Here is a 22,152-nt window from a genome sequence, read left to right as displayed (position 1 = left end):
TCTTCTGTGAGAATTTTGCTTTTCTTGCACAAGGTTGATCTTCATTGAATTTGCAAAAGCTTGATCACTATTTTAAGTATGATTTTTGGAATCCTGTGCTGTCTGTTAGCCATGCAAACAAATAACCTGCATTGTTAAAAGACAGGAGAGCATCCGCAGTAAATCATCTTTACATTGGAGTGTTTACTTGTTTTGTCAGTTGGTTTTGTTTAGTTGCAATGCAGAGGGATTGATAGAGAAATTTGTATGCTGGAAAATTCTTGTTACTGCCCTTCTTATTAAGGGCAGGGATAGGTGCAGGCTTTTAATTGTAAAAATATCTTATATTGCTGCTGATTTTTCAGATGAATGCACTGGACACACTTGGTCAAACAGCGTTGCACAGGGCAGCATTAGCAGGTCACTTGCAAACCTGCCGGCTCTTGCTGAATTACGGCTCTGATCCCTCCATCATCTCTTTACAAGGCTTCACAGCGGCACAGATGGGAAATGAAGCAGTGCAACAGATTCTAAGTGGTGGGTAAAAATAAAGGCTTGTGTATTTGAACTTCAGCTTCTCCCTTTACAGCTGTGGATCTTATTTCTTTTTCAATGTAAGAGACTTGCAGTTGTTTTCTCATCCCTCCCCTCTGCTGTCGTGTGCAGATATCCGCAGTATGTGCTGTGTGATATTTTTTCTTTTCTTGTGTGTTTTTTTCTGAAAAAAAAAGCCCTGCTCAATGCAGTGATTTTGTGCAAATTGGGAAGAAAATAAAGATCCTGTGGATTTAGAGCATGCTGCTGTACAGGGAGATTCTAGGAAGGCAGATGTGGGGAGTTCTGGGCTTTTTTTGGTAAAAAGTCCCAAGGCAACTGGAATATTGCTAAACATCTGAGAAACTTTATTCTTCTCATCAGCCACCCTGGTAGGTGCTCCATACTTTAGCAGTCACAAGCAGAGTATTACTGGCAGAAAAATATTGACAGTTGCTAAACCATTTGAACTTTTAGTTCAAATCTCTTCCTTTTCCAGCAGAGAAAGATTTTATTGTGACAGTGCTCTGGATACTCTTTAGATTACAATTTGTTCATATCTTACATTAAAAAGGTGAATAGATATTTGAAGAGGGTGCTACTATTTTCATGTAAGTGCTTGAGAGTTTGCATCCTCTTGCCCTATGTCACATTTGAATTTCTGCAAGTAGAGAGAAGAATAATTGCATCAGTAGCTACTACAGAGCAAGTAACTCACCTTACAGTGGTATATGCATGTAGTCAAAGAAATGCAGATATCCAGATAGATGAGAAGACCCATTGTAGGTAGAAACTCCATTTCCTTCAGTGTTTTCAACAATATTTCCTTAAAAAAGGCAAAAAAAAAAAAGGAGGGGGTAGCATTTTACAGCAGTGCAAGGAAGGACTGTTTTTGGAGTGCACCCACTCCTGAGATGTAGCTGGTTACACAGGTAGTATCACCTGTTTAAAATATGCACGAGACTGTATGTATGTATATTGAGAGAGAAGAATATTAGCTGTGAATCAGAAGAAAGTAAACATATCTCCTGCTGTTAAAGATAATAGGAGTTTGATTTTAAAAAAAATAGTAAACTTAGAAGTATTCTGAAAGCATTCATTTGATTCTGAATTTAAGATTCATTTTCACTGATTTACCTTTTCTTGGAAAACTAGTTTCAGATGTCATACTGAATTGGTTTTCATTGGAGAGGCAGCAGCCTTTCTCTTACATACCTGAAGGTGTGCAAGACTGAAAGATTCAAAAGCTGAAAAAATGCAGGTAGTGTAGGGTTGTTGACACTTTGTTCTCTGTGTTTCAAAGCTAGTAAATGAATGCTGAAGTTATTTATCAACTATTACTGCGTGTTCATTTTTGTAAGATTGAGTTAACGAATTATTTCTTTTAAATGTTGAAGTTGTTTTGATAGATATTATTACCTGACTCTTGAGTTCACAGCTTAAAATATTTTCCATATAGTATTGGATTGTTTTTTTTTTTCACACTTGATTGCTGAGCTACTTCCCAACTGAGATAACAACCACGAACACAGCTTTCTGATGACATAGTGGCCAGCGGATACCACTTTCCTCTAGCTGCTTGAGATTTTGGTTGCAACTGGTAGGAGTATGGCCAAGTAATGTAAGAAAGCTCATGAAGTGAGCTTGTTAGTTTTTTCAAATGGTTATTAGAAAATGCTGCTAGTTTTGCTTTTCTTGAAGGGTAAGATTTGTTTTGTTTCTTTGCTCAGTGCACAGCCTTTTGGCACTTAAGTTCTATCTAGTGAAATTGAAATGTCTCCTTCCTGTAGTAATTAGATTGTGTTTCTGATTGATTTATTTTTTTACCCTCACCAAACTCAGGGTGTTGGCTATCTTGTGAAGACAAGGACAGAAGTCCAGAGAAGACATAAATGATTGCTAAGGAGCAATTACTTTGGATCTAGTACAGGACGTAGCCTCACCTATTCTCTCCCTACCTCAGGATGCTGAGGTGGTGGTGCTGTTGGGGAGAGCAAGGGAAGGCAAGTAACTTCAGGTGAAGAAGGTGTGAGCTGAAATCTTATCCCACTCCAACAGCAGCAGTTTGATGCATTCTGTGCTCTGCCCACAGTCACTAACATTTGTGTCAAACTACTGCTGCCGTCCTTCTCTTGCAGCATGTGTTTGAATCACTTAGAATCATAGAATCATTTAGGTTGGAAAAGATCTTTAGGATCATTGAATCTAACTGCTTTCTAGTGGAACTGCTCCAGAGGATCGAGGTGGACTCGAGGAAAGGAGCTGGCAGCTTTGGCTGTATTAAAGGTGCCACTGTCCCTCTTTCCTGAGCTTTCTCAGCCTCTCCTTCAACTGAGAGCATTTCTTCACCTAACAGTTGAGTTTGTAGGAGATGCTTCTCACTTCCTCTTCCTCCTCCTTCTCCCTGCAGTGAGTATGGAGGCAAGGAGGCAGCAAAAGACCACAAAACACTGATCAAGAAGAGAAAACAGGGCTGCAATAGGAAATACTACCTCAAAATGAATAGATAAGTTGATGTCCTTCTGTAAGGATAGCTAGTTAAGAAAATAAATATCCCTTTACCCATTTTCCACTCCTGTGATATAGTCACAGATTACATTGCAAAGTTAGGAATTGACTGGATTCTGCAGAGACTGTGTTAACGTGTAAGTACCTTCTCAGAACATCTCTGGGGTTTCCTCTCAGGACATAGTACCAGTTCTCTAGATTTAAAGAAGTCTTCTAAGTATTTTGGATGGAGTTGCATGCCCATCTAGAATGCGTTTAGCCTGTTACAACACTCTGACTTTCTTACAGAATTCTTACAGAGGATTGCAACCCCAAGTTCACCTTGCCCTGTTTGTTTTGCCCTAGGCAGTCATTTCTGTCACTGATCAGGCAACATGCTGCCAAAACTTCTATTCCATAAATCCTTGAGCTTGAGAGGAGTGCCTTCTACAATAGAAAGCAGTTTCTATTACAAATGAAGTGATCAAGATTGCCTTTTCAGCTCCTTTTTGAGCAACACTGAAGAGCTCTAGGGGCAGCTCCTTTCCAGCCATTTCTTCTTCCTTCCATTGAGCATGCTTGCTTTCTCACAGCCATATTTCTAATGAGAAGTGGGGTAAAAAAGAGTTTTGAGGCCAAAACCTGTCATTGTCTTACAGTCATTTAAAGAGGAAAAAAAGCATCTCTTTAAAGATCTCCTTTTAATCACTATGTCATTCTTCTGATTCTGTTTTTAACCACCCCATGTTTGTAACAAGGGACAGATTTCATTGTTGCTATGAAGTGCCGTATAGAACTGGAGCATCATAACGCAGGCAGTCACCATGTGGCCAGGGCTGTCTTAGAAATCCCATCCCGTTGTCACTGCTTTGTAGTAGGAGACATATCACAAGTGTAGAGTACAAAGGCTATAATTCAGCTGCTGAATTGCGCATATTTAACCCTGGCTGTACTCTGGTGCCTCATGAAGTTTGCTGAAATTGTTGAGAAAGGTGCTTTTATCTTCAGCAAAACTTTGAATCTGTCTCAGTGAGCGTGTAGATTTCTTAAATGCAGAAATGGTCATTTTTACCATACATAGAATAAGCAAAACATTGAAATTCTGTTTGGCAGGATAATATTGGATTTAGGATCTAAATCTGACTGGTTTACACTGAAACTAGGGCTCCTTATTCAGCCATTTAGGCAATGTGAACTTGAACATCACAACTCCCACTGCATTTTTACAAATGGCAACAGACCTTTTTTTTTCTCCTCAGTTTGGAAAATATGTTAAGCAGAAGTTAATATAATTTAATGATCCTTAGTAGTCCTAAAACATCTTTTTCCCTTTGTAGAAAGTACACCTGTGCGCACATCTGATGTGGATTATCGGTTGTTAGAAGCATCCAAAGCTGGAGACTTGGAAACTGTGAAGGTAGGTTTGAGCAATTCATCTTAATTTTCCACTTTGTATTGCCGTGAAAAACTTGTGGGAAGCCTCTGCTACCAGAATTGTGTAAGTAGTACCCAGTGGATGGTAAATCATAAAAAATGGGAAGGCAAATCTCTTCATTATTTTTTTCTAGAAAATAGCGCATTAAGATATGCTGAGGTGTTTCTCTTGAATTTTTGGTTGTTCGTTCTCCTAGTCCTTCACACAGTATGTCTTCAATGGACTCAGATGCAATGTTGCAGATGCAGCTGTAATTCTTTGACGCGGACCCTGTGACCCTCGCAATGCCAGTTTAGTAGAAACAAGCCTCAGGTGCATGATTCAGTCAGAAGGCAAGCAAACAAAAGTGTTAACAGGTAGCAGACTTCACATTTCAAGCCATCCTTAATCTGAAGGTGAAGGGTCAGGCTGTGGAATACCAGCATCACAGGAAGGTTTGATCTCGTCTTTCTCACTTGATCTGTGGGCAAAATAGCCTACAGACAGACCGTTCTGCATGCATTCTCGCCTTGAACTTCAACATGATACATATTAATATTCAAACAGCAGCAATTTTGTGCACCAGCAGCTCCTTTGACTGCCAAGCTCAATATTTCTAGATTTCTGAATAGAACATAAGGTGGAAATGGTAACATATCTGGAGAAAGTTACATGGCCTTTGAACCTGGTGCTTGGTGATTTAGAGGCTCATCCTTTCTAATACATTAGGAATGTCTTCATACCGCTTCCATCATTTAAGTCTTGTTTGTTATAGAAGTACTTTCAGCCATAAATTTAGAGCAGCTATTTTTTTAACATTGCTTAAGTAGAAAGAAATTTCTTGAAGCCTAACTTCTAAAAATTTGTATATAATAATAAATGGATCAAATTTTGTGTTGGGGTGTTTTGGGGGCAGTAGTTCAGGTTTTTTCTTTTGGGGTCTTTTTGTTTGTTTAACTGTTTTTTGTTGGGGGGGGATCATTTGTTTGGTTTAGTTCTGTACTAGATTTTGGGTTTTTCTTTTGTCTTTGCAGCAACTTTGCAGCCCTCAGAATGTGAATTGTAGAGATTTGGAAGGCCGTCATTCAACGCCACTGCACTTTGCTGCAGGATATAACCGAGTATCAGTGGTGGAATATCTATTGCACCATGGGGCAGATGTTCATGCCAAAGATAAAGGGTACTTTTCATTCCATGATACGCTCTGCTGTTTTCTATTAGTGAGACTTATACCTCCCCTCCGTTCATTTTGCTTCAGATTTCAGTAACCATCATGTTTTTCTCTTAAAAATTTTTCTCTTTCCTTTTTGTTCTGCATTGTTCCTGACATCACTGTAGGGAGATTTATAGACCATTAAGGTACACATGGCTTTCTGGCAAAGCTGTTGTCATGTACGTAGTTGGCACTGTAATACATGATCCTCTTTTCCCCTTTTGCCCATTTTGGAGACTTTGTTCTACTTAAAAGCATCCTTTTAAGTTATTTCAGGTGATCAAAAATTAGTTTTGAATTGCATGGGGTAAAATACCAGGATTGTCCCTGGTCATTTTTAAAATTCTGCTAGTTAACTTTTATTAAGTTATTTATTCAGTTAATACCCAGTTAAATGATACAATCCATTTACAGGTTTTTGCATTATTTGCAAATCAGTCATGTAGAATAGCCTGATTATGTTTGATCTTTCACTCCAATATAGTGGTTCAGGGTGGGGGATAATTCATTCCCAATGCTAAAACATTTCCAATACTGAATTTTCAGGCTTTTCCTGAAAGAAATGTTTGGGTATTTTTCTGTATCTATGAGGCGTGCAGTGCTTACTAATAACTGTACTTCAAACCCCTTGTATAGTGTTATACCTTTTCTGAAATTTACAGTCAAATGTCCAAAGTCAGGACATCAGCAATTCTTGTGATTTAGTTTCTGGCTGTTGCTAACAGCATTGAAGTTACTTGCTGTGGAAGTTGTAACATTGGTGCTTGCTGAGTATTTAAAAGTCTCATGGATGAGAACTGAAGGAGGGTAATGGAGTTTTAACTGTTGTTTTAATAGCAGTGAAATAAAGCTATGAAAATTGAAAGACTGAAAGATGCCACTAATGTCTGGTGGAAGCGGGAGATTTATTTACTGGAACTTTGTATGATTGGATATTGGATTTTATTTTCTGTAGCTATTAATACTTTGTCTTTGATTAGTGGCTTAGTACCCCTGCACAATGCCTGTTCTTATGGACACTACGAAGTGGCTGAACTCTTAGTGAGGCACGGTGCTTCTGTCAACGTGGCAGACCTGTGGAAATTCACTCCTCTACATGAAGCAGCAGCAAAAGGAAAATACGAAATCTGCAAGCTGCTTTTAAAAGTATGTGCTGGAGTTCTCACACGTGTCTTTAAATGTTTTGATGTTTGTTTTTGCTGAAGATTAATTAATGCAAAGTCAATGGCATTCAGTGAGTTCTTTATGGTGTCTTTGAATATATTTTCATCTTACAATTGTCAGATAGTTTCTTGTGTAATGTCAGTTCACTTACAAGGAATCATCAGTACAGTTATTTTTTCCAGTACATGTATCAATACTATTAGCCAAGTAGGACAAGACTCTCAAATGGGAAAAAGCAGCTGAATTTGTGTGAAAGTACAAAAAAAACCACCTTATCCTATTTGTCCTTTTCTGGAATGGTTACTGCAATTAAGTAAACCTTTGCAAATACTTGTCAAGAGTGTGTTACAGGGCAATAACTGACAGTGGGGTCCTAAATGCTGTCTGGCATGTGAGAAATTTAAAACTCTTGTGTTAATGTATAATTTATCAACCTCCTGGAGGAAATGCATACTGGTATACTGTGGAAAAAATACGCAATTAGTAGAAGAACCTGTAAAAAGCATGAGGTAACGCCAACGTGTTTCTAGTGAGAGACGTCTTAACATAAGGTCATATCCTGCTGTGGGAGGGCAAAAGAGGGTGCTAGAGTAGAATTTCTTGCCACTCCTATTTCTTGTTTTAGCCTTGTCTGTTTCATGTCCCTCTGAAGCACGGCACTTAAAATAAGCGTAAGTCAGAATGTGGATAGTCCTAAAATGAGGTTCTTCCGCATCTTCCCAACTTTTCATTTGCTGTTACAAAGCCCTGCTATTTCCCTCCTATCTCATTAATTATTTCACTTGATTACCAAAAAAGCGTTCAGTTTGAAATATTTCTGCAGTAGAAACCAGAAGATATTCAGAGATGTCTGTGGAGCAGGCATGATGGTGGCCCTGTTAGTAACACCTGAATACAGATGTTAGCTCACGCCATAGGAGCTCTCATGATCTCTCAAGCACAGTGTTACTTTAGAGACACTGGACGTCTCTGGAGTTTTCTGATCATTCCACTGGGACTGTAGCCATTTTTTGTGTTCAAAGGATCCTGAATGGATGTACAACAGGAAATAGAGAGGTGATGAAATCTTTTTTAAATCACTGTTGCACAAGAGCTAAGTATGCCGTTAAGGTGACAGTTTTGTAAAGGCTCTGGGTGTCCATGGATATGTGCTCACGCTGCAGTTTGCTCAGGGCTTCTTCTGCCGTGTCTCTTATGCCAGCTGGCAGTGATGTCAGTTCTGCTGAGCGGTGGATGTTGAGCTTGACTCCTCCTGACTTGCGCTTTTTCTGTCCTGTCCTGCTTGAAGAAGGAAACAAAAATATATAGGCATTTTAGAGAGACTTTCTTTTTTTCATCACCTTTCTTTAAAATTACCACCTTCATTTGTTTCTATGCCTTTGAAGGGGTCTCAGAAGACACTGCCTCTTCATTTAGATATTTATTCTGGAGAGTATTTGAATAGTTCCAGTTTTGATGAGTTTTAAATTAAGGGATCAAAGATCGTATGCTGGAGAAGTCATTGCAGTTTAAAAGGCTTTGTGCAAAGAACGCTGTCTTCCCAAGAGTACCACAGATGTGGAGCTGGTGTTCTGTATAAGTGATACTCTGTCATTTTTTGTCCCTCGCTGTTTACCCTTTATACCCTGAGCATTGCTGTACTGCTTCCAAATACAAGGCAGTTAATTTCTTCTGCTGCCCCCATCCCCAGCTCGTTCCCTGTGGCTCACACTAACACAGCTTTGCCAGCATCCCCAGTGAGAAATGGCAGGGTAGCCTTGCTGGCAGGGGTTGGACCACTGTGATTATTCTGAAGGGGTCAGCTAGAGAACTGTAGTGCCAGCACCTGCCTCTGCCTTTATCTATCTTTGTTTTTTCCCCGTTGCTGCTGAGAGTGAGCAGGGAAGGAGTTGTCCTCCCACGAAATTGTATGTGGACATGATTCACACCATATGCTGTATGGAGATGTATGCTTCCCCCTCGTCCTGTGCCCCAGTACTGTGTTCTTATCGCTGGCTGATGTGCATGTTTTACCTGTGCAGATATACTCGAGCAGTCATCCAAAACCACTTTCCCACCACAGTGTTTTCTTCACTGCTTTCCAGGGCCTGTAAACTGCTTAAGATAGTCCTGTTATCTGTTGGAAGTGTAGAAATCAGTGCTTTTCTAGTTCCCTTCTGAAACAAGTGCCTTTCAATAGCAGTGTGGCATTTAGTGAAACTTGGGGCCTGGCTTCACTAGCTCAGAAAGGTGTGCTGAGGAGACACCTCTGACAGCCAGTTCGCAGGAGAAGGGAGGGATTGGCCAGCAAGGAATTTGCAGTTGGCTTTTCTTTAGCACCTGCTGTGACAGTAGGGTATAGCTAAATGCAGGATATGCTCCTGAACCTGCTTCATTTGCAAACAGAGCAGTGGCAAGACTTGCGGAGGGCTGCCATTCTTGCCTGTGGAGTTGAGATTCACACAGCTGTGTTGCAGACTGTTGCTTTAGGCCTAACCTCCTGGATTTATTCTCACATGCCTACTAAACTAATGAAGTTCTTACTTCATGATGGGCTGGTCTGCAAAATCTCCTGCCTCCTATCTTGTGCCACAAAACAGTGACACAACTTACATGCACTGCTCTGCTCATGGTTGTGACAGTATCATTCCACTTCGGTCTTTGCAGCATGGAGCTGATCCAACAAAAAAGAATCGAGATGGGAACACTCCTCTAGATTTGGTGAAAGAAGGAGACACAGATATCCAGGACTTACTGCGAGGAGACGCTGCCTTGCTAGATGCTGCCAAGAAGGGGTGCCTGGCACGAGTGCAGAAACTATGTACTCAAGAAAATATCAATTGCAGAGACACCCAGGGAAGAAATTCAACACCGCTACATCTTGCAGGTGGGTGACTCACCAAGTTTTGAAGGCTTGTATATTAATGATAGGACTACAAAAGTTAATCACCAAAACTAGGATTGGTATAGTAAGTTTCACAGAGGAATGTCCTGTACAGAGAGTTAATAATTATGGCAGCAGGAGGTAATACAGTTACTAGAAAAGAGGAGCTTTTGCAGTCAAAAAATTGCTTTAGCTTTTCTGTCTAATATTTTTTCTTTAGTTTAGCTTTCCTAATACCTGATTTCTTTTTCTGTGCCTTTTCTACAGCTGGTTACAACAATTTGGAAGTAGCTGAGTACCTTCTTGAGCATGGTGCTGATGTTAATGCCCAGGACAAAGGAGGATTAATTCCCCTACACAATGCGGCATCCTATGGGGTAGGTGCAGGCGTTCTTGCCATGAGTAGACCAACAAGGAACTCCTTAAAGTCATATCCAAAGCCCTTTATTTTGCAGCTGTCTTGCTGTGAACATACTTCAGGTTTTAATGCCATGAAATACTTGTTGGGCTAAGTTGCTGTTGTGAGTCCTGTTTGCAGTCCTACAAATCTAAATAAAACACAGATTCAGGTGTGCTGTAGCAGTTAAAGTCTGTGATTTGGAAAGATCACTAGAACATAGCTTTTATGCAGGCAAGCAGATGCATGGCATTGAACAGTGTTGAATTTGGAGTGGCTGTTGAAACAGAAAAGACCCCAAGTTGTCACTGAAAGACTTGAATGGAAGGAAGAGAACAATACCAGGGGATTGCGTTTAGGTGATGACAGGGAAGTGGAGGTCTGTCACAGCTGGTCTCCAGTGGGGAGGTATTGCTAAAGCTGAAGTGTTGAAGGACTACTGAGCTTGTAGTATGGGTGTCCTCCTGGGCAAGCTGTCTACTGCTGTGGGGGTGCAGTGGCTGATTCAAACCATTTTGGATGACAGAGGCCCTCCTTCCTCCACATAGGAGGAGGCATCTATGTGTATACCAGTTGAACAGATGTGTGATAGATTTGCTTATAAGCAGCTGTTAATTGGGATGAGGTGAGAAAGAAATCTCTTGCAAATAATTGTACAGAGACAGTGCTTGAGAAGCTCCCAGCAGTGTGCTTATGGTCAGACAGAGGACATGAAAGTCAAGAAGTGGTGTTTTTGATGGTCTTATGATATGCTTTGTCTGTTACTCCCTGGCACAAGAGCAGCAAAATCTGTGAGAGGTGATTGTAATAGAACCACAATTGCTTTCATTTGAGAGCCAAATGAAATAAGAAGTACAGCGTTCACCTTGTTTTTAAGGAGAAGCATATCAGTGAAACTCAGCCTGTGTCATTTGCATTGGTTCTTTACGTCAGTCTGGGATTCCAGTGTCCTAAAGAGCAAAAAGCTCCAAATGCTGCTGAAGGTTTAGAAATGCAACACAGAATTCTTCTATGGTACTGGATCCTAATACCAAGCAGTACTGTTCATCAACGTCTGCCATAACCATTAAATTCCCCGAACATTGCTTAGATGTAGAGATATATTCTGTTGCAAAGATTGTGTTCTTTCTTTTCAAGCATGGGAAACCAAAACACACATTTTATGTGAAGGCAAAACATTCCTTACTGGCACAGGGAAATGTTAGAGATTGGTTCAAGCTGATTATCACTTCTAAAAATCATAATGCCAATCTAATCTGGTTTCCTTACTTCCGCTAGGAAAAGTTAACAAGGCAGCGATTGGTGCTTTTCCATCAGCTTATTTAGTTAAGAGCTGCTGTATGATTTTTCTGTGGCAGCCCACGCTTCTCTCTGAGCTGTCATCAGCCCGTTCAGATCTCTGTGATGGGAGGTAGAGAGGAGATGAGTGCTGGCTTCACAAGTTCATAGCTGGCAGGTTTCACAGCCTCAACCTTTTCCTCACAAAGTATCTTCAGTTCTCCCACCCAGCACTTCCTGCTGTGTGTCCCTCAGTAGGGTGGCAGAAAAGTCACAGGAACAGCAATTGCTTTAAAAGTTTGGCAGAGAGGAAAAATAAGGTCAACAGTCATTTCAAAGCACACTTACTCAGAGAGCAGGCCCTTTTACAAGAGCTGCTGAGAGTCACTTAGTTGCCATTGAGAGGAAGAACGAAATCCATTGGCAAGTCTTTGCGCTTCTGCTTACAATTTCAGTGTTTCACACTCCTACCTACTCATTTTGACTACCTGCTTTTTTATTTCTTAGCTGTATTGCACAAGTGATTTTACTGGTCAGAGGCAGCCAAAAATTTTTATTTGCCAGTTTTCTGTTCTCTTACCTTTAACTTGGGAGATTTCAAGGATGGGATATTGATGGAAGTATGGGATTATAAGATCATTACTTTTATACCCCATGTAAAATAGTTGTCCCTTATGACACTCATAATGCACTTTATCAGTTACAATTCTCTTATAAAATATGATTGGAGAAAGAACAAATTTGTGCTGCCACGGGTGGGTTCAAAATCTTGCAAGAAAGAAATAAAGTATGGCAAAGGCTTCTGTGTACAGACATTTAAGTGGTGGCTCAGCAGTATAACAGGTTGTAATTTGTGTTTTCTGTTCAAATTTGTCTACAAATACTTTGACAATATTAACTTTGTTGGTTTTATGCTGGATCAAGTATCATCTGCTCCTGCAGCTGACACAAACTTCATGTACTTGGGGTGATTTGGCAGGAATATAATTCTGTGCCTGATCCCAATTATGCATGTGCTGGTGGACGATCAGGTAGTGCAGTTACGTACCCAGATGACCATGGAGCTGCAGTATAAAGTGAAGAGGTGCACTGCTACGTAGACACAGGAGGCAGAGAAGTGAGTTAAAGGAAAGAGAAATTACAAGGGTCTCTAAGCACCGTTACCTTCAACATGCAAAAGGAAATTTTTACCAGTGTCATGTTGATTAAGATGTTCTTGTGTTTTTCAGCATGTGGATATAGCAGCGCTGTTGATCAAATACAATACATGCGTAAATGCAACAGATAAATGGGCGTTCACACCATTGCACGAGGCTGCACAGAAAGGAAGGACACAGCTCTGTGCTCTGCTGTTAGCTCATGGAGCAGATCCAACCATGAAGAATCAAGAGGGTCAGACACCATTAGACTTGGCAACAGTAAGTTCATGTTAGTGTGCCAGCCACAGGCTGCTCTGGAGGATTTGCTCTGCATATTAAATGACTTTCTATGGCTCCCTGGCATCAGCGGTCCTTACCTTTTGCTGTGCTGAGGTAAAGGGAGATGAGCGTCTCCAGGGTGTCTGTTTGTGACCTTTTACCCATGGGTCCAGGCTTTTTCCTTTGTCTGAGATCTTTGTTGTCTAACTCCAAAACAACATCCTAAGATTTGAAGGAGGCTATCAAACTTTTTCTGAAACTGGCATCTGAAAAATTTCTTGTTAGTGATGGCAGTGGCAGCTGGCTAAAAAGTCTAATATGATTACATGAATATTTATGTCCCAGGTTAACCAGTCTTGATGGGGCAGGTAATGCAACCAAATTGGATGCTGTGTCTGGTTATAGTGTGATTATCTTTTAAGGCCACTGATAGCTTTATGGAGAGTGTAAGAAATATCCTCCAGAATAATCTGAGCTCTGGAAAACTTGCTTTGTCATGAGGGATATGAAAACTGAGGGAAAATGAGGATATCTTAATCATGTTCTACAAGAACATGCAAGGAGAAAATTCTTGAAGATGAGGGTCCTGCTTAATTTAGTCAACAAAGGCTAAATCCAATTGTTAGCTAAGTTCATACTTCTCCTGTATCTCCTGTCTTTTTTTTTTTCTATTATAACTCTGAAAGATGTGATTGTAGCAAAGGCAGTGGTAGTCTTTCCATTGAAATCTTGATCCAGTGCAAAGTGCTTCACCAGAAGTTGAGCCTGACAGAGAAATTATGAGGTGGCATTGCCTGGTCTGAGTTGTGAAGGGTTTCAGATAAAGTTGCTGCATTGCTCTTCCTGGCTTTAACACATATAAAGTCATTCTGCCAGAAAGGAAATTAGATGTACCTTCTTACATACCTTTAGAAACGGGGAGAAGCCGATTCACGTACGTCTGAGCAGTGAATCAGAATGTTCTTGCAACAATGAATTCCTGTGTTTAAAAAGTTGGCAGTTTTAATGGGGGAACAGAGCAATCAATTAAAACAAATTCAAAGAAGAATTCTTTCCAGAGATCGGTGACTTGTGATAACAAAATCTCACGTTGAATGTTCTTTCTGTTTTTCAGGCTGATGATATCCGAGCTTTGCTGATAGATGCGATGCCTCCAGAAGCTTTGCCTACATGCTTTAAGCCTCAAGCTACTGTTGTTAGTGCCTCCCTGATCTCACCAGCATCTACGCCGTCCTGCCTCTCCGCTGCCAGCAGTATAGATAACCTCACTGGGCCACTGGCAGAACTAGCTGTAGGAGGAGCATCAAATGCTGGTGATGGAGCAGCAGGAACTGAAAGGAAGGAAGGAGAAGGTGCGTTTGCTTCTGGACAAGTTTACATTGCTAGAAGTGCAGTAGTGTCACAGTAGGCCTTGCTTGATCTGAAAAGTATTTCTGACTAGCCAGAAAATACTGTACAGCTTGAACTGTTATCTTCATTTTAAAGTGTCTGATGCTTGCTCAGTTCTCATGTGTTCTCCTAGGAGCATACTTGGCTGTTTGGCTATGTTTGCTCTCAGTGATTAGGTCTGACTATAAAGGCAGATCTGATTAGGTGCCCAGATGTTCGTTGTTGATTTTATACAGAAAATCCAATGAGAATTATTTTGATGAAGGAATTATGATTGTGATGGCTGGGAGATTTTGCTAAGGCTTCTTTAACCCTTTGATTAATATCTGGAATCCAGGCTTTATGTCAGCATCTAGGTGATTACGTAGCAAAAATACACCCACCTTTTCTTTCCTTCCCTTTCTAATATGAGCCTGTATTTGCCACAGATCATTTGTGCTTTTTAGTAGTTGATTCTGTAGGAACAGTGGTGATCTTTGCACTGAGCTTTCACACAGTGGAAGTGGATTGTTTATTATAGACATAGACAAATTGATTGTAAAAAGAACCAGAGTTCGGAATTTTGAGAATCAGTGGTAGGGTTTTGTTTTGTTTTTTTTAATTCAGGTGCATAGGATATAATGACTTGTTTCTTCTCTTACAGTTTCTGGTCTTGATATGAACATTACCCAGTTCCTAAAAAGCCTGGGTCTTGAACACCTTCGGGACATCTTTGAGACAGAACAGGTAAGTGGCAAGTCTCATCTCTGTTAGTATGTTTAAAAGATAGACTAATCTAATAAATTTGATTGACGTTTTCATTCTCTAATTGAAAAAAGAAACAAAAAAACCCAACTTCACATCTACAAAAAACCAAGTATGTCCAAGAAAACTGCAGATGAGTCACCAGATACTTCATGGTGAAGTTGAAAAACCTCTGAAAAATCTCATTTGTTGTTTGATCCAGATATCCAGTGTCTTTCACTGTCTTACACATACATGATGACTGTCAATTTGGCTTGTATTCTGAGAGTTACAGTAGACCTTGTGAACTTTGAACATGACGGCTGTAACAAAATTAGGTTGGAACGTCACTAGCGGTCTTCGGGAATGTCCTTCAGCAGTCTTGATAACCAAACAAGCCTTCCACCACCTGTAGCGCTGCACGTGACACTTTGGTTAGATCTAGGAAACCCTGTAGTTTGACTATAAGCTGAAATAAAAATCTAGTTCACCAGGGTGTAGTCACACTAGAGAACACAGAAATTACATTTCCTAAGAGGTTAGGACTATAGCATTAATTGGGTTTTGCAGGGCTAACAAGTTTCAAATGGAATTGAGAGATGGGGGAAAAAAAAACTCTGGATTTATCAGTAATTCACAATATATGAAAAGAATACAACTAATGTTACAGTTTCTCAAGCTTATGTTACTTTTTAGAGCAGAAGTACCTCTAATGTATTTGTAGACTCTTTATGTACCATTTCTTCAATGTAAGTGTTACAGTTAAATAGATAATTTGTTCACATGAGCAAGATAAACACAACAGTGGAAGTGAAAGGTACAAGTGCAAGAGACTGGATTTGATGGTTAATTTTTCCCAGGCCTCTGCTGCTGATCTTTTACAAGGGGTCAGTAAACAAACATTTGAAATGTAATGCGTTGCTTACAGAAACAGTTCCAACTGTTTCCATGAAACGTTACAGGAAGTATCTCCCCAAAGTTAAAACGCCATATAATCTTTTTTCCCTTCTTATACATGAAGTATAAGCTCTTTTCTTTAATTTGGAACCGCTTCTATTAAGAAGCGAACCAACCTCAAACCATCATATATTCTATTCACATTTCTTTTTTCTTTTTGGCTTTGTTCTACTTTTGCTTCCTTAACTCCTAACCTGTTTCTAAGATCTTCCCCTGTTAATAAGATTTAATAATGCAAATCGGATTCACTATATTCATTCATCATTTTGAAAGTGTTTAGCTCCTCTTGTAAGTTTCTTTCTAGTGAAAACAAGCTCATCTTCCTTAAGCTTATTGTTTTAAGCTGCTTTTTCTAAGCACTGCAGTACCTTCGTGTGCACTTTTCCACCTTGACTCTAGCCCCCTCCTGATGCTTTCTAATATCTGGGTTTCTTCCCTTTTTTCTTTTTAATATTCTGCTGCACATGAGGTGTTTCTTCAGTGGCTTTTCCACAGCAATCCCAGTAGGGTTGTTTTCTGCTTAATTGGGCAGATGTTCAGTGTAGCTATTATTTTTTTGCTTGAATTGCTTTCTTTTGAATTAATGGTATTCAATTTGTAGTGAAATACTCATTTCTGTTTGTGCAGTGAAAATAACTACTTACACAACAATGTGAAACTTTGAATGCTTCGAAGATATTCCCAGATTTCTCCCAGCATTTCCATGCATCCTTCTTCTACATAAGTAAAAATGCTTTTGAGGGCCTCCTGTGAGAACCGGCTCTTGTTAATTGCTGTAAGAGAAGTAAAAGCTTTGCACAGCTTCAGGCTGTAGCAGCTGGGTGTGGTCCTGTGATAGGGAGAGGCTTGCCAGAAGGTGGCAGCAATTAGAAGTGCATCAAAGTATAAAATATATATACAGTCTTGGCTGCACCATGAATACATTCCATTTTCTGAACTGATGGGTCTTCAGCCTTAGGAATTGGACCAGGTTTGGCAAGTGAATTTCTGTGGTCTTTCACCTTTGCAGATAACCCTGGATGTGTTGGCGGACATGGGGCATGAAGAGCTTAAAGAAATTGGGATCAATGCATATGGACACCGCCACAAATTAATAAAAGGTGTGGAGAGACTTCTAGGAGGGCAGCAAGGTAAATATGACGCTTTTACTCGTTAGTCTAAGGGTAGCATACAACAGGCTCCCAGAAGTCACCTTCTGTAAATGTAGGCATTGTCGCCAGGACTTGAAAGAATCCAGATGTCAGGAAAATGTACTTGCTGGCAGACCTCGTGACTGGGTGGGTTGTGACAGGTAAAGAACATGTTGAGGAAATAGAGGACTGAGTGATCACTCGCCTTTCCAGAGAATGGACACCCCTGAGGCAACTGTGAAGGCTGTGCCCATTTCCAGGGACTCTGTTTCACCCAGGCAGGAGCTTTTGGATTGACTTGCCCTACGTACCTACCCTCAGGCCAGTTATCTCCTGAAGGGTGGACCTGATGGAGTTTTTTGCTCCCCCACACTTTCCCAGATGCTTCTCTTGAAAGCGGAAACAATAAAATGCAGTTATGTCCCACATGCATTTTCCTTCTCTCTTGAAAAGCCTCTGCTGCTAACAGAGGCATTTTATCTTTCCAAGGTTGTGCTTCTGCCTTGTGTTTATTTTGTATTTCCTGCTGTACTGGGGTTATTTAAGAAGAATAATGATGATGCTGGATACAAATAGAGCTGGTATTGTTTTTTCCTGTTGATTTTTATTCCTTTAATTCCTTCTCTTTGCAGGCACCAATCCTTATTTGACTTTCCACTGTGTGAGTCAGGGGACCATTCTCCTTGACCTTGCTCCTGATGATAAGGAGTATCAGTCTGTAGAAGAGGAGGTATTGCAAGTACCTTTTTTAATGCTCCTGTGGCAGTGTATTTCTCTTTTCACGTGTAACCCATCAGACCTAAAGTGTGCAATGCGTGTTGAAAGTGATAAAATATGCTTTGGTGTGTGAATTGCATAAATCTGACATGAAGTTTAGGGCTCTTCATTTGTCTTTATGTATAGAGCAATGGTGGAAATTACTTTGCTGTGTCCTGCCAATTTTTTTTTTTAATAAGTGGTCTCTTTGTTCGCTTAGTGTTATCCCAATTTTGCTTTGTTGTTGTCATCATGTTTTGGATGTCATCTCATAGCAGGCATTTCCACAGCTTTCTGTAGATGGGTTGACCTACAAAAATGAAAGGCTGTGAATGAAGACCAAGGGATGAAGGCCTTGCAAGTCTGTAGGCATTCTCTGTGCTCAGGGTGTTTCTGCATGTGAACCAGCTTGTTTTCTCTTGTCTCAGTGCTTAGTTAATCTGTAACCCAGATAAACAGCTCTTGGATAATTGAGAATTGACGGTAATTTTGTCTCCCACACACACATGCTCTTTTATTTAAGTGAACTACAAGCAGATACCATGAAAAGAGACTTTCTGAAGTGCTGTGTTTGGAAGAAACTCCATTTTATTGTGCATTTGCTATTTGTGTAGTGTTCCTACGCTGTAGCACAGAAGCATTTGGAGTCTCTTTAAAAGTCTAGATGTTCAGGATTGCTGCCAGCTTCACCTGGAATATTTTTGATTAGTAACTCTGTAAACTGGAGTTTTTGCAGATCTTTTTTATAAACTTTTATGACAGAAAGGGTCACTTGTCTGCCATAGTAAATTGCAATATTTATTTGAGCTGATGCTAAATGTTGTTGCTGTAGCTATAAATACCTCTGGAAGAGACATGATGAAACCGTTGAAATTCTCAGCGGCTGCTAATGACATAGGAAAATTTACAGTGCAAGCATTTTCCTATCACTAAGAAATACAAACTGGACTCATTAGAAACACATTTGTTATTACTTCAAAATGATCTTTTTTGTATATTCATTTTTAAAGATTGGGGTTTTTTCTAATCTAAAGCAGGTTTTCTAGTTGTGTATGATTTTGGTAGTGCCACTATTCTCGTTTTTCCTAAGTAAATTTTTATTACAAGATCGGGTAATTGCATCACCCAGCTTCTCCCTTGTGGAACAGCATAGCACATTGGATGCCTGAGTAATAAGGGTGTACCTCAGTTTAAAATTGAGAATACTTTTTGACACCTTTTAATTAATTTTCAATCAAGATTGTCTGTTGTTACCAGTCATATACTGAGATATTGCATGAATACTTTGCCTTGCTAGCAAGCTTTGTGTGCTGAACGTTGTTGTGTTCATTTACGTAGATGCAAAGTACAATCCGGGAGCATCGGGACGGTGGAAATGCTGGTGGGATCTTCAACAGGTACAATGTCATCAGGGTAAGTTTCAAAACCTCTTAATTCTGTGTGGTAAAATAAGTTGTTTACTTACGCAAGCAGGCAGAACTGATTTGATGGATCACCCTTTTATGTTTAAAGTTCTTTATTGAAACAATATTCAGGAGCAGAGTTAAAGCAAGTGCTAAATGCTAAAATTAGACTGATGGTGTGCTCTGCAGATGGAATGAGGGAGAAGTGTCCACTTGCACTCTTAAGGGAGTCTGAAGAACTGATATTGAAGACAGAGGTGGTAAAGAGCCTGACTTAACGTTTCACAACCTGATTTAATTTCATAGGTCTATAACTTTTGTATTTGACTTTGCAGCACAGGTTTTGGTTTTTTTCTGAGAGTAGTCTTTTCTTGCCTTTTTAAAGGAGATTTTTGGGAAGAGGGAAAGGATGAGTATGACTTTTTATTAAAAGTTTCTATCTCCCTATGCTACTTTGGATCTTGACACCTCCTTCTTTGCCCCTGCCAACTAGAAAAATACCTTTTACAAGCCCTGGCACATCAGGAAATGGAGTGTTGTCTTTCTGAGGGAAAGTACACTTCCTAGTTCCTTTTTTTGGGAAGGAGGAAATAGAGGAAATCAGAACAGAACTTGGTTCCTGAGCTCCAGCAAACCCCTGCTACATATCTGTTCAGAGCCTTTGCAGCTTGGACCAGTAGATCGTGTGTCCTGAAGTAAACTCTGCTTCCATCCTACTCCCAGCTGAAGGTGAAGTCCTTTACAGAAACCACAGCGGTATTAGAGCATGTGGCTAGAACGATATCTCAAGATAGATTAAACAGCACATCTTCTAACTTCTTTCCTCAGAAGTTGTTTCTTTTCATAAAAAAATTCAACCTAAACCAGACAGCAAGCCTCAAAAAGCTAGCTCAGATTGTTCAACAGAGCTCAAAGCAGAGATGGAAGGAGTTTCAGACAGTTTGTAGTTCTTGGTGGTATTACAGGCTCTGAGGGAAGAAGCCTGAAAGTCTTCCTTAAACCTGAGAACTTAGGCTGCAATTTCAATTGTCTCTAAGTGTGTGCTACAGGCTTATTTGAAAGACTTCGGCCTTGCATGCAGAACAGCCATGGGGTTTCTTCATACTATTCATGTGTCTTACTCTCAGTTTCTCGGTCAAATTTATGCAAACTCTGTGAATCTGTGTTCCATTTCAATTCCAATTCAAGTATGGTTGGACCTGTTGTACCATTGCAGATTCAAAAGGTCGTGAACAAGAAGTTGCGGGAGAGATTCTGTCACAGGCAGAAAGAGGTCTCAGAGGAGAATCATAACCATCACAATGAACGCATGTTGTTTCATGGTAAGGAAGTGATCTCTATTTGTATGCACTAGTATTTAACAAAGGAAAAAAAAAAAGCTTAGAAGGACCCACAGGCAATGTTAATGTTGCTCTGTCACCATCCTGTACAGTAATTGTATTTCTACTCTAGAAATGCAGGGGTGTGAGGGGGGGTGGAGTTAGTCTGTGTGGTTACTGCAATCCGAAAAGCTACACTAGATAAAAAAATACATTTTAAAAAAAAAAAAGGAGGGGAGGGGGTGGAAGGGAGTTTGCTAAGCCGTATCTTAGTCATTTCCAGTAAGTCTGCTGTGAGAAAGACAGGCTATCTTCTAAAAGAGGGGAGTGGTACACAGTAAAAGCATTTTACTCTGGCAGTTCAGGTAACCATCAGGGAAAGGAATCAAAACCAACCATGAGTTTCAGCAAGATGTTCTTTAGAAGCATCCAGAAGTACCTACAAATGACAGTTGCCTGAGGGTCCTTCTGCCCTAGATCCTTCTATGATTCTGTGTAGGAAATTGGTTTGGGGTATGATTGTCCTGACATCTTGCCCCATCTTAACGAATACTGACTGCTGGAGAAGGTGTGCACTGACAAGATAAATTGCACTGAAATGTGAGTGGGGGGAAAGCCATTTAATGAGATCTGTGAAATGAGTAAGAAATATGAGTCACACGTGGGATCTTGGTATATAACGATAAATCCCACACATCACTGCATCCTGCTGGGCATCGCCCCCTTCCAGCTGACTGAGCACTCTTTCTGGTATTTAATGGTCTATTTGAGGCAGACAAGCTCCTCTTGACATAGTCCTGTATTACTATAGAGCTTAACAAGTATGTATGATAACACATCGTTTTGTGTCATTCTGTTCTAGGGTCTCCTTTTATTAATGCTATCATTCACAAAGGATTTGATGAAAGGCATGCATACATTGGAGGAATGTTTGGAGCTGGAATTTACTTTGCGGAGAACTCCTCAAAAAGCAACCAATATGTGTATGGGATAGGGGGAGGAACGGGCTGTCCCACACACAAAGACAGGTCCTGTTATATCTGCCACAGGTATGAGTCCAGCAGAGTTCCCTGTACGTAATTCTGGCTGTCCTGGTTTTTACGATCCTGGCACAGGATGAATTGCAGGGAAAGAATAGCCACCTGAGCTTGGTCATGGCAGGAAGAATGCAGTTTTCCATTTGTCAAGGCTGAACAAAAAAGGATACAAATGCAGCGAGTCCCACAGAAAGGTCAAAAATTACATCTAAGCATGCAGCGAATATAAATCAAAGTGAACTGTGGCTCAGGAAAGAGGCTTGAAACAGCAAGTTTGAAAATGAAGAGTCAGGGGAAAATAGCAATTAAACTCCAGGCACTCTCAGAACAAAACTGCAGTGCAAAGTGGTGGTCAGCAGTACGGTGTTGTGCTATGGTTCAGATAATTTTGGAGGTGGTGAACAGGACTTAATCACAGTTTTGTTTTGTACTGGAGTAGATCAGTGCTTTTCGCACTTTGACACCTGTCCATACCCTGCTGGTAGGAACACAGAGAGAGTTTCAGCTTCTTTCAACATCTTTAGATAAAATGAACTAGAACAGGCCTCCATGTGAGGGCTAAACAAAGTGTGTGTTTTCCCTTCTGCATGTCAAGAAAGACTTTTTTTTTTTTTTTTGTGACAGGTTTTATACAGCCTTAGAACTGGTTTCTAAAAGTGTTTCTCCAAAAAGCCCTGAGAAATTAATTGTA

The 22,152-nt window shown here is 40.2% G+C and overlaps 1 protein-coding gene across 1 annotated transcript in view; it reads left to right on the top strand.

The window, feature by feature from the left end:
• Positions 1–22,152, top strand: part of TNKS (tankyrase) — a 143,366-nt gene that overhangs the window by 114,433 nt on the left and 6,781 nt on the right. The window contains exons 12-25 of the mRNA XM_063335294.1: positions 345–516; positions 4,338–4,417; positions 5,449–5,594; positions 6,608–6,773; positions 9,438–9,657; positions 9,922–10,031; positions 12,559–12,747; positions 13,862–14,099; positions 14,780–14,862; positions 16,826–16,946; positions 17,579–17,676; positions 19,041–19,115; positions 20,322–20,427; positions 21,287–21,473. Coding sequence (XP_063191364.1) covers positions 345–516; positions 4,338–4,417; positions 5,449–5,594; positions 6,608–6,773; positions 9,438–9,657; positions 9,922–10,031; positions 12,559–12,747; positions 13,862–14,099; positions 14,780–14,862; positions 16,826–16,946; positions 17,579–17,676; positions 19,041–19,115; positions 20,322–20,427; positions 21,287–21,473 — 1,991 coding nt within the window. The remainder of the gene's footprint in view (positions 1–344; positions 517–4,337; positions 4,418–5,448; positions 5,595–6,607; positions 6,774–9,437; positions 9,658–9,921; positions 10,032–12,558; positions 12,748–13,861; positions 14,100–14,779; positions 14,863–16,825; positions 16,947–17,578; positions 17,677–19,040; positions 19,116–20,321; positions 20,428–21,286; positions 21,474–22,152) is intronic.

The sequence above is a fragment of the Chroicocephalus ridibundus genome, chromosome 5 (assembly GCF_963924245.1).
Source record: "Chroicocephalus ridibundus chromosome 5, bChrRid1.1, whole genome shotgun sequence".
Lineage (NCBI taxonomy): Eukaryota > Metazoa > Chordata > Aves > Charadriiformes > Laridae > Chroicocephalus > Chroicocephalus ridibundus.
This window is presented reverse-complemented; position numbering and strand designations above follow the sequence as displayed.